Source organism: Strongylocentrotus purpuratus, unplaced genomic scaffold (assembly GCF_000002235.5).
Source record: "Strongylocentrotus purpuratus isolate Spur 01 unplaced genomic scaffold, Spur_5.0 spur5_scaffold_9, whole genome shotgun sequence".
NCBI lineage: Eukaryota > Metazoa > Echinodermata > Echinoidea > Camarodonta > Strongylocentrotidae > Strongylocentrotus > Strongylocentrotus purpuratus.
This window is the reverse complement of record NW_022145615.1, coordinates 1139415-1152346: the sequence shown is the minus strand read 5'-3', so window position 1 is coordinate 1152346 and position 12932 is coordinate 1139415. Positions and strand designations below refer to the sequence as shown.

The 12932-nt window shown below is 36.6% G+C and overlaps 1 protein-coding gene across 4 annotated transcripts in view; it reads right to left on the bottom strand.

Moving 5' to 3' along the window:
- Nucleotides 1-11743, bottom strand: part of LOC574791 (multiple C2 and transmembrane domain-containing protein 1) — an 83444-nt gene extending 71701 nt beyond the window's left edge. For 2 of the 4 annotated variants that reach the window (XM_030976972.1, XM_030976974.1), the window contains exon 1: nucleotides 2691-3818. In XM_030976972.1, the coding sequence (XP_030832832.1) occupies nucleotides 2691-2745 (55 nt within the window). In that variant the 5' untranslated portion in view covers nucleotides 2746-3818. Of the gene's footprint in view, nucleotides 1-2690; nucleotides 3819-11539 lie in introns of those variants that run through there. The other 2 variants (XM_030976976.1, XM_030976975.1) reach the window with 2 other exon arrangements.
- Between the last annotated feature and the right edge of the window lie 1189 nt (nucleotides 11744-12932).

Below are 12932 nucleotides of genomic sequence, written 5' to 3'. Positions count from 1 at the left end.
TATTTGGAAAGCATCTTTCAAAAGACTTATGGGACTGGAAAGATTAATTCCATTAACAGCAAACAGGAAACAAAACCATATAATGAAAAGAAAGTACTTTTGTAGAGAGATACCTGAGATGAAATATGAGAACCATCATACTGCATAATAGATACATCATTTGTAAACCGAGGAGTTACAGGATTAAGCTACCAAGAAGTAATGTTTTCAGAATGAGTGCACTTCCTACGTTATTGTAACCAAAACCAGCGTTTTAGAATTCATGGCCATGAGAAAGATCTCATGAATCAAGCAAACTGCAGCAATACAATGAAAAGTCTGAAAGTGTAGCAATAACACTTTCATTTTGTAATCTGAGTGTGGCAAAAATATGAGCTATTATAAATACTTTTCATGAACTCCAGCAAAATGTACAATAATCATTATCAGTAACAGTTCTAGAAGGAAGGGGGGGGGGGGCTTGCAGGCTTGTCTGATAATTTTACTGAAATCCTTGTTTTCTTTTTTTTTTCCTCTTCAATTCAATTCAATTTTACTTCATTCAGTTAAAAAGACAACATTGGATGTGACAATCAGATATATAACATAAAATACACATTAAGAACATTAAGGACAAGGACATAAAATAAACTGAATAGCTTGCAGCCTGAAAAGGAAACATAATCCTTAAATACAGGTTGACCTTTTTTTGATAGGTTCCTCACATTCTACTTAATCTATTATATGAATTGAGAATCATTGAGATGTGCTCATTTATACTACAATTGTATAATTGTATATTTTATATGTATGTCTATATTTTCTGTAAAATGTGGAACAAATAAAAACTTGAAAATAATAAAAAATAAATAAAAAATGCATTTGTGTACAACACAATCAACTGAGTACTAAGAAAGCCTCATCACTTCATCAGTGTGGTAACGCAGTGTACATACAACATACAGCTTTCATTCATCACTTTTGACACAACAGAATATCTCATTTAGTTGATGGAAAGTCAATGTGCATGCCTTGTATTCATTGCAGCTGTAGAAGCAAAGGTCTGGTCTCCGAGAGTAACCCAATATTGGCGGTACCTGTCCATACAATGTGCAGGTGAATAGATGCAGGGCTGTTATCACACATGAATGCCTCCTCTCTGTAACACTCCAAAGGTTGTCATGCAAATGGTGGACTCTACTCTTAAGCCCTTGACTACTGGATTCTCTACTTCCCATAGGCTTAATACAGGAATAACCTGGTTCTAGTAGGCGATGGGTTAATCATCCTTCTCCCAATCCTGGTATATTAATCCCGGACACTGACAGAATATGAGCAAGGGGAAAAAATATTTGATTTGAATTTTACTGAAATTGGATTATATTTTTCTAGTATTTTTATGAATTCATTTATATCATGAGAAATGAATGATAAGAATATCATCTGTTCGGAACCAGAAGGGCAGTAATTCACATAATTTAACACAGAGATACACCCTTCTGGCTCTGAACAGAATATAAAGACCTTCATATATTAGACCATATAGTGATTGTGTTATATTAGGCCTGTCCTCATTAGCTCGAGATGGCCAAATACCCCGCTATTTCTGATTCGTGAAATTAATTTGGCAGGTGAAAACTCTGGAAATATTCAAAAGATATCTTGAGCTAGTTTGTAAAATAGCTTGGTATTTGTCGAGCTCAAGCTCTCGTTTGGAGCTGATGAAGACACGATTTGTAACTTCGGGCTAACTTCCCGAATCAGAAATAGCAGGCTATTTGGCCAACTCGAGCTGATGAGGACAGGCTTACTGTCTGCTGAGAGCCAGAAGGGTGTTAACATATACTTTAACAAATATGCTCTTTACTATTCATTACAGAACTTTGCCCCTCTGTGCTATATTGGACAATGATAAAACACAAGCCAGAATACAAATGTTGGCTTTAATGTTAAAATGATCTTTATTTGTCATGTCAACATCCACTCACTTACAGGTTTGGGCAAGTAAACATTCAGGAACAAACACAGTAATGTTCAAACCTCACATGCTTATTGGAATTAGACTATCTGGAAAATACAATGCACAATGTAAGTGTAAAAAAAATCTACTGATAAATAGTACATTGTGATCATTTTCCATGATAACATATATCAACCAGTGCGCAACTTTTCATATTGTTTAAATATTTTTGTATTAATGAGTACACTACAAATAGACAAAAAGAAGCTCAGTTTTGTTAGAAACGTTCATGAAACATGATCCAAGAGCAATATTTGAAAAGCTTTGAGAAACTATAGTACAGGAGATGGATGAATTAAGGGGCAATACTAGGAAAAAGAAACAAAATTAACTTAAAAAACTTATACATGTATACCTAAATATATCAAGTGATATATGATATGTATCTACTGAATAAGAACTACCAAACAGAAACTACCAGGTTTAAATTCACAATACAATAACAATTCTACTATTGTACTGTTCAGATAAAAAGGACCAACACTTTGGGAACACAGTAAGAGACTAGTGTTTCAGGAATTGGTTATTATAATGAAACAGTGTTAGGAAAGCCTCAGAAGATTCTTGAACGACAAGATATAGATGGCCTTGTAGGACCATGGAGCGTAGTAGGTCCGTGGTATGATCATACCAAGAGCCATCTGCTCCCGCTAGCTTTCCTTTCCGAACCAACATGAATTAGACACATTACCTGGCAACCTATTCCACCATCTCCGGCCATGGTCTGCTGAAAAGTACTTGACCATGGTATTGACCAATGCAATAAGCTGAACACACTAACAATCCAAACAAACAAGTGTCCAATTCCACACTTCAGGCTCAAGGGATACAATCCTGATCCATTAGTCCCATCAATAACATTTCATGTTTGTCCATCTGGATCTATACAACATCTCTCACATCCTCTACGGTATTAATAATCAACCAAACGTCGAGTCACATTGTCCGTCGTTGCACGCATCTTGGAATGCCAGCAGGAAGTACCATTGACGAAAGGCCTCCCGCCGCCGCCGTCAGAGGCGGGGTATTTATAGCCATGACAACCAACCGGCTGAAGATTCTTTGGTAGTAATTGGTGGAGGAGAATAATGAATATTTCATGGAGAAATATAATGAAGAGTAATACACAGAGATATATATGGTAATGAATCTGAAAGTGGGGAGGGATAATGGCAATAGTAGAAACTGGTTTAAATTGGTTTAATGGCCTAGGATATATGGATAATCATCATTATGTGATTAGAGTAATTGGCTTTGATGGCATGCGTATGGGTAGAAAGACGACACTTAATAGCGGTCGAGCACGTGCTGTACATGTAGAACCTTTCAGGTAATTATTGGTATTTGTGTCACAAAGTCATCAAGCTTTTCCATTCCCTAATTGCTTGACCTGTTATAATGATAGCATTATAAAATGTACATGGTGAAAATATAGCTAGAGTATAATAATTTGTAAATATATTGATGAAATTTCACTCTCTACAGAAGAAGATCGGCTGAGAAAATGTACACTCATTACAGTAATGGCATTTAATAAATTTTCAATGACAGACTATGACATTGTAATTTCCCTCTCATTATTGTCAAAACCCATCATCGCTGATAAATTGGTCATTTAAAAACAGCAGCAAACAGTGTACGGATGGGGGACTTATTCTACTCATTACCATCATACTCAATATCATCATCATAATTACCCTAATCTTTACTGATCCGTATTACCGATAGGATGATAACCACCGTCCCCATGACCAACATCATCACTTTCCTATCCTTCATCATCGTCATTATCAATATTGTCTTCATCATCATCATCATCCTTACTACCACCATTACTACCCCCACCATCATCACTATAATATTAACAATTACCAATACCATTACCACCACCACTTCCATCATCATCATCCTCATAGCCATCATCATTATAACCACATCATTCATCATATATGTCATCATCGTCATTGTCATCGTCATCATCATCACTATTCATCATCATCATCATCATCATTATTCAACATCATCATCATCATTTTTCATCATCATCATCATCATTATTCTTCTTCTTCATCATCATTTTTCATTATCATCATCAATTTCATCATCATCATCATCATCATCATCATCATCATCATCATCATCATCATCATCATCATCATCATCATCATCATCTTCATCATTGAGGCTCATTGCAATGAACATTACAATTCATCACCAGCAATGCAGAGTAAAATCATCAACATCACTGACAATTAACAATTCATTACATCAGCAATCATTATCACCACAACAACTACCATCGACTTCACTATAACCACATCATTAATGCAGGCACCATCATCAATTGTATCCCAATCATTATCCATAACGATGTGTGAGCATTGATGTGGAGAAGAGTTTCATGCCTCAGCCTCCAAGGGTTGAATCATCCGGTTACTATGACAACAGAACACACAGACCACAAGAACCACTAACGCTAATGCAGAGATGCCCCTGCTCCTGACAAATGAGCCTGATCTTTGATCTTCTCTCTTCCAATCTTTCTCTTGAGTCTGTTTGTCTTCCAATCTACCATTACTCCTCCTAGCACAGGCCAGTGAGGCAGCTCTTCAAACTTGATCAATGTCACTTTTCAAATGTATGCTACGGTCTTGAACCTTTGCCATAGCAAATATTAAAATGTAGAGGTTTTAAATATCACAAATTCACAATCTCAGTCTAGAATATCAGGACCAGTACATCTGAATATAACACGTATAATGAAATGTGCGACATGGGTGGAAATAGCAAAAATTAAAATAATCATGTACGTAATAAATATTTATAATTACCAATCCTTATCCATAACAAGGAAAACAATACATGAAGCCTACAATTAACCATCCATTATTGCAGTTAAGCTGTTAAAAATTGTGTGTAGTTTCGATAGTTTCAGGTATCAAACAGTTTCTAGTTCGGACAGATGGGGGGGGGGGGGGGTAGGGAGGGGTAGATGGTGGGGTAAAGATCTACTTTCTCCTGTCAGCACTGATCATGTTTCATTCTCAATCAGACATATATCACAGCCTATGTAGGCCATCCATCTCACACTCAGAAAACACTCTGTCATTGACCTTGTATAGGACCCCTGTTACACATACGTCTGAAAGTGGACTGAGGCCGGCCCCGGAGTCGGCTCGACGTATGTGTAACACCAACTTTTTTCGAAAAGCCGGACTGAGGCCAGGTGGACTCAGTCCACCTCGGGATGTGGTTTGAGGCCGGCCTCAGTCCCGCAATCGGTATGTGTAACACCAAAAGTGGACTCGGGCCGGCTTATAAGCGGAAGTGACGTAACCTGTATTCTTTGTTTTTATCATTCTATCACTCTCTCTTTCTGTCTTTCCTTATGTTATTCTTTGTTTTTATCATTCTATCACTTTCTCTTTCTGTCTTTCCTTATGTGAAATGTTTTTATCATTCTATCCTTTTTTCTTTCTGTCTTTCCTTATGTTATTCTTTGTTTTTATCATTCTATCGCTTTCTCTTTCTGTCTTTCCTTATGTTATTCTTTGTTTCTTCCTTCTATAACCTTCTCTTTCTGTCTTTCCTTATGTTATTCTTTGTGTTTATCATTCTATCACTTTCTCTTTCTGTCTTTCCTTATGTTATTCTTTGTTTCTTCCTTCTATAACCTTCTCTTTCTGTCTTTCCTTATGTTATTCTTTGTGTTTATCATTCTATCACTTTCTCTTTCTGTCTTTCCTTATGTTATTCTTTGTTTCTTCCTTCTTTCATCTTCTCTTATGTTATTCTTTGTTTTTATCATTCTATCACTCTCTTTTTCTGTCTTTCCTTATCTTTTTCTTTGTTTTTATCATTCTATCACTTTCTCTTTCTGTCTTTCCTTATGTTATTCTTTGTTTCTCCCTTCTATTACCTTCTCTTATGTTATTCTTTGTTTTTATCATTCTATCACTTTCTCTTTCTGTCTTTCTGGAGTCCGCCCCAACATCAGCTCGTGAAAAGGCGACGTGAGGCCGGCCTATGTGTAGACGCAAAATTGCGGGCCCGAGATCATGTGTAACAGGGGTTTGATGATCTCGAGGCGGCTTCAAATTGCCGGTGTGAGGCCGCCTTCGGGGCCCGCTTTAAAAGCCGACGCATGTGTAACAGGGGTCTAGGATTGATTGATTTCATGGAAGTAGTCTACGGTACATACTGAACTATGTTGCAAACAAAAACTCTTTCCATAATCTACTATTTACCATAAAGACCTAGTAACAAATCTTAGGACTATATTGTAGCTTCACCAGAACTTGAAATATGCATAGTAGTACAGTATACTGTACAGGTGACTTTTGCTTTATGAACACTTACATGTATCATGAGGTAGACTCAACATTAACAAGTGCCGAGGACACATGGCCGCCTAAAACCCATGTCTGGACCCCCCCCCCCCCCCCTTGATATTTTTCTATACGGCTTATGTGTACAGGCTGTGAAAAGTTCAATCTGAACCCATTTCCAAAAAGCTAGTGTGGAGCCCTGCAGTATTATAATGGGCAAGTGGCCTCAATTGGCCTTATGTGCTCAGTTACAATTTTAGCTTTATAGAGTCTGCAAGTTCAGACTACAATAGAATTCATTTCACAGTCCATGATATTTGTATTGTTTCTTTAACCTGCATTTTTTATTTACACTTCTGTTAAATTTCACACAAAACAGAAAAGAGAAATACAGAGTACCGGTATACACTTTACGAAAGCAGGTATACACTTTACAAAAGCAGGTGTAACTTGATCAATTTTTTTCTCCTGATATTCCTCTTTTTAAACATTGTGTAAATCAATAGAACTGCAAATAAATATCCTTTTTTTGTGCATGCCAATTATACAATCCAGGGTACAGACTCATTCATTCAAATCCTGCTGGTTCCAAGATTTTTTCTGACTTGTTTTCGATCACAGATTGAGCACGCAATCTTTATTTACTGGGTGTAAGCCAAAAATGTATTAAAGCTACATGTAGACTCAAATTAGTTTTATGGTATTCTACATTTGCACATCGTTCTTATGAATGCATGTACTCAAAAACCAGACACTGAAACTGAATATTTCAACTGGGTTTTAAGTATTAAATTATTGACAAGTAGGAAGTCATTTACTTCTTTCGTCCTTTACTCTCCTTTTCCCCTATGAAAGGCTTTTTAACAGGTGCAATAAATCATTTATGAATTCTTTGTTCACTTTTTGAACAAGATGGTTATCCATCAATCTGCTCACAATACCCTTACCACAAGAACATAACTCATCATCTATAATCGCATTGTTAAGCAAATACCTACAGGTGTAAAGCAATCAAATTACATGTTATTATTATTATTATTATTTATTAGGCCAATCATAAAAGCACAATACAATGACATTTTGACAGATCATGCAATACATAAACAATACAAGAGGAAAAGGGAGGGAGCAAGGTGTGGGACAGGGCTCACAAAAGTGAAATTCAACACTAATAACTCTTGTGTTATTGTATATATTCTAGTCTTTAATAAACATATTATGAACCATTATCACACTGAACTCTGGGTCAACAACAATTCAACTGTTCTGCTTCATTATTCTTTCTATTGATCCAAAACTAGTACAATTTTTTTCCCTTTCCTTATCCATTTTAAAAATAACAATTCCTTGATTTTTCACCAGGAGTAAGAAACTTTCTCACACATCTGCTTCAAGTCATAGCAAATTCAACAACCCAATGTTTCAAAATTATGCAGACGACGTGCACCGAATCCTACCCCTAAATAAAATGGCAATGGTGCGCCTGCTACGCTATAGCAAACTTTTCTTCCTAGTAAGTAGCACTACATGTACATAAAAAAGTTTGTGTAGGGCCAAAGTATATTATACACATGAGAAGTGAAGAGAAACAAAACAAAACAAAAATCTTTACAATGTTTGACTACATCAATGTTTAAAATCTCTTGACACATGTCAACAATAAATCTAAATGACAGAGTTTCAATATTTACTTTGCTTAGATTCCTGATAACAAAAGAATTTTGTGTTAATTAGTCATTATACTTGTCACCGGTGGGTTGGCCGCATATAACAACAAAGCCTTGTTCAAATACATGTAATGTACATGTACATGTATGCTGCAGTAAACTGACACAGTTTTTTAAGGGTTTTCACACCTACATGTAAGCATATTGTACTTCACATTTGTATCTTACAACACACAGTTAATTGATGAATGCCTTTTTTTGTTTTAATCTACAAAAAAAACCTGTGGTTTACCAATGTACTGAACTGCCGCCCCCCCCCCCCCAAAAAAGCCTCATTTTTAAAAATGAGTATGAGCATGATTAACGGCTCGCAACAAAGGTCCTTGGTGTATTCATTATATACCTGTAGCTCTGTGTTGTAAGATAGAGAAAGGTGCAGTAATCATTACGTCATCATTTTTTTTAAAGCAGCGGTTTACCTTGGTCACATCTGTACTGTAAGCCTCTATTAAACTCTTAAAAAAGAATTAATGAACATAGAAAATGTATGGTGCACATCGATCCGTGGTATTGAATCCTTTTATTAATATAGGTGTCATTATCAAAGAGATGGAACCAGCCATACAGCTCAGGGAGGCTAGTATACTAGGATCTCCTGCAACTCTACCATCTGTTCTACAACTTGTATCAACTTACATGTAAAAGTGACGATACTTTCTATCTCATACTCTCATATGACACAATTGGGGTTTAGGTCTAAATAGTCTCCATGGTCTACATTTTTCCATGTATGCATACATGTACTTGACCTTGATCCTTTGCCCAGTCAGCCAGTAGTCTGCAGGCACAAACCCTTGTCAGTTAGTAGAAGTGTGTACTGTAGTTAAGTGGTTTAAGCACTTGACTTGAAATTCAAAGGTTTTCGTTCGATCCCCGACATGGCACTAATGTCCTTTGGTAAGGTATTTATCTATGTTTGTCACTTAATACCCTTGAGAGAAAGGGGGACCCGGTAGGATGACGAAAGCAATAGTGTTAGTAATTGCCTATGCCCTCACGGTGACCATACATGGTAAGAATACTCCCCAGGGAGTGGAGATGGTGCACATCGTGCGTGAATGAATCCGATGACCGGGATAATGATATCTGAAAAACGCTTAGAGATGATGTTCCCTATTTAGCACTATATAAATCCAGACTATTATTATTATTACTATTATTATTATTATTATTGTGAATAACAATGTCTGCAACATGAGACTACAGTGGGCTCTGTACTTGAGCTACTCCAGATAAGGATGCAGCCACAAACTGACAGATCTAGGCTCTGCTCAAGGCTTTAGGAATTATGGTAATGTGTCAAATAAGACTAAGAGTCTGTGTCTACAGACAAGTCGGCCCGCTAGGATCAACTTCAAAGTAATGCATACTCTGTTCAATCTCAAGTTCTGAGATTATCTAGATTATAAAGGAGCCAGTAGCCAGTATGGAACTCTTTGAGATTATTTCAAGAAGAAAAACAAATATTAAACTGGGGAATTTTGTGTTTTTTCTTCTGGTTTCAAACAGAATTCTTTCTGATTTTTATAACATCACTGTCTGTCAACATCATTGAAAACATAAATGTATCAATATAAGCATGAATCTCTCCAGTAATCTTGCTTGTAAAATGTAAATGCAAAGAAGAACATAGAATCCAAACATATTTCAGACTTATAAGCCTAAGGGAAGGGGTGTTGCCAAGTTACCCCTACACTATGTACAGTATACACTACACACCGATATACATGTATATCTTGTCACTGTAAAGTTGGATTATGGATAGTATGACATAAATGGGCATTTTATATTTCTTCTCAGCAAATTTGCTCTGTGGTTGATTTCTGACACTACTCAGAAATTCCTACATCAACCATGGCCCCAGCACTAACCTCAACCCCATCCAGCAACCTAACCCCAAACCCAATAGCAACCGAAACCTACCCTGAACCATATCTCTCATGAAGTACAGCCAGGAGCAATGTTATGGATGAGACCTCAAATTCCTTCATGTCGAATTTGAAAACCTTGTCACCTTGCTACCCTTTAAAATTCCTTGCCAAATAAAGTGAAAGGGGGGAATTCACATACTTTTGCTTTTTCTTTTTAAATCTATCCATAACTCTAAAATATGTACCCTTCAAAATAATTCCACATACATGTTTCACACACTAAAAAGGGGTTTCATCACAACCTAAAATATTTGATGCCAAGGTTATTCACGATGCTATATTTGCAAACAAACATTTTTAAATTGAGTGGGGCATCCCCCTTCCCCACCCCCACCCCCCCCCCCCCCCCCCGACACCAACTTCAATAAACAAATGCAATTTTTGTATTCCCCTCCGAACAGTGTTCAAATGTAGGTCTATATCAGATCCACTACAACACATAATTAGCTCATTAAATAATTATCATTACTGGTATCTGCCTGATATACTTTCCTCCCTCTGCGTGGCACATTGCCAAATCTAGTAAGTGCATGAAATATTTTCTTTAACTTAAATCCAAAGCAGTGCAATACATGTACGTGTACCAGTTATACAAAAAAATAGTCTATTTGTGTGTACATGTATGGATGCTCCCGAGTTTCAAGTAGCAGTTACATGTATACTAACAAAATATATGGTAGGCTGTTACAAATTTTTCTTCTTCTCAAAGTTGAGTAGCAGGCACTTGAGAAGTGAAAAGTACCGGTATCAAAATTCAGAGTCATGGTCTATACTGTATTTACTCTGCCTTTTCTTTTGTTATTGTGTAGCTCCTGTAAGAATGGAAGAATGGAAGAATTTCATGAATTGTAAGGAAACATCTTTTTGAAATGTGTCCGAATCTGCAAGAAGAATCGGACACATTCATTTCCATTATCCCGTTATGACAGTAAGCCTTACTATCTATTCCTGTACATAAATCATTTCATGCTCCCTCAGAAAAAAAATATGGAGGCAGGCAGCTGAAAAGAGTAGCATAATCTCATTTAATGCACACAAGCTGTATCTGATTTCATTTCACACTCCATGGTGTTGAGTGATGCCCACAGGGGATAATGACATCATGCTACTTACAGTGTACATTCATGAATAATTTATTGTGGTACATGAATACATCTTTAATATAGCTGATACACAACATGACTGGTTATTAAAGGTCTCAAACATGTTCATTTCTGTCTATCGGACTATCTCAAAAGGAACTTTTAATTCTGGGGTCTACCGGGTATATCATTCAAGCAATCAAGCACAAACAAGGTGCTGTACATAATATATTCCATTTTATTACTGTAAACCACTAGAGGCTAAGCAAAGAAACAGCCCCCCCCCCCCCCCTCTCCCCCCCCAAAAAAAAAAAAAAAATTGTGACCCCTTTAATAAGGAAAAAAAGAGTAAGTTTGCACAAACTCAAAGATAAACTTGTACAACACAAACTACACATACAGGTACAGCATTTAGTGTATGACATGCGATTACATGTAAGGTCAGAGCAAAAGAAAATGTTTTAAAACTTACATAAAACTGACATCTTTGCCCTCAACCTCTGATCAATAACCCAAATTCAGGAACAATGTTGAGCAAACCAAGGAATTTCTCCTTAGGCTTTAATAGCAAAACTCTTTGTATTTTGAATTCTATTGCACTTCAAGTTCAAGTATAAAAGCACAATATGTACGCAGACATTGGAACAGGTTGTCTGTTGTTAGAGGATTTACCTCGGCTTTTCTCCCTTTTCCCCCAGGCATACATGTAGGTGCATCCTAGTTTTGAATGAATCACCGATCTTGTATACGTGAAAATTGCGACGATGAATCACCAAGCGTAAACTCTTTAGGCTCTATTGACAGGAACAAGACAATTTGTATGGTGCATGGATCATGTACTTGACAACTGAAACCTGGAGGGCCAGTAAATTTTGAAAAAAACACTCTAAACCGTTTGTAGAATGTAAGCATGGACCTAATTTTTAATAGGTCCATGATGTGAGTAAACAATCATTAAGTTTGTTTGGTTTACAGGTACAAGGCACACCTCTGTTCAGACAGTTCACACAACCGGCAAAGTCAATTAGCAAAGTCAACATCACCTGTTATAGGCATTGCCGCATTGAAATTATGGAAATATCCTTGCAAATCAACCTTCATACCATATGTTTCCAATAGTTGCCAATCCTGATATTTTCATGCTGAATTGATTTCCTCATTTTAGTAACTTCTCTCTGTGGTGGTAAATTCTTATGAAAATTGTAATTTTCTGTTAATTCACACCTGAACGAAGCTGTGGAATTTAGTCTATACTTGTTGGAAAATACTTGTTTACTAAACTGTACATTAGTCACAACAGAAATCAATATTTGATCTTCTTAAATTGTACATTTCACAAAATCAATTTTGCAAAAAGACTAATATAAAATCCATGTTGAGTCACATGATGATTTTTTATTAATCAGAGATTTAAAATCAATGTATTTTATCTCATTCCTCAAACCAAGTCCAATAAGCCAACATACAGTGTACTTTTCTGTAAGTTGTCAACCTTGGAAACAATAGTACAGTAGTTCAACATACAAAGAACATCAAATCCTTCATCACTATACATTAATGTTTTTTTAAAGAGATGTGGAGCTGAAAATCTGACAAAATTCTGTCTAGTGTCAGCTTGATCAGGAGGAGGTATCTTGCAGTCATCAAAAGTAATCCTGCAGCCTCGAACAGTTTGGAGGCAAAACCCTTGTATCTGAAAAAGTTTGAAAAAGGTCTACCATGCCTCTATACGGCCTGTACTGTAACTGCTCCTTACATAGCCAGAGACTGACAGAGCAAGGCTCAGCTCAATGCTTTATGGAATTGTGCTGAAGTATGAGATTAGGGTCTGTGCTGGAAGACTACCTCAAGGCTCAAACATGTGC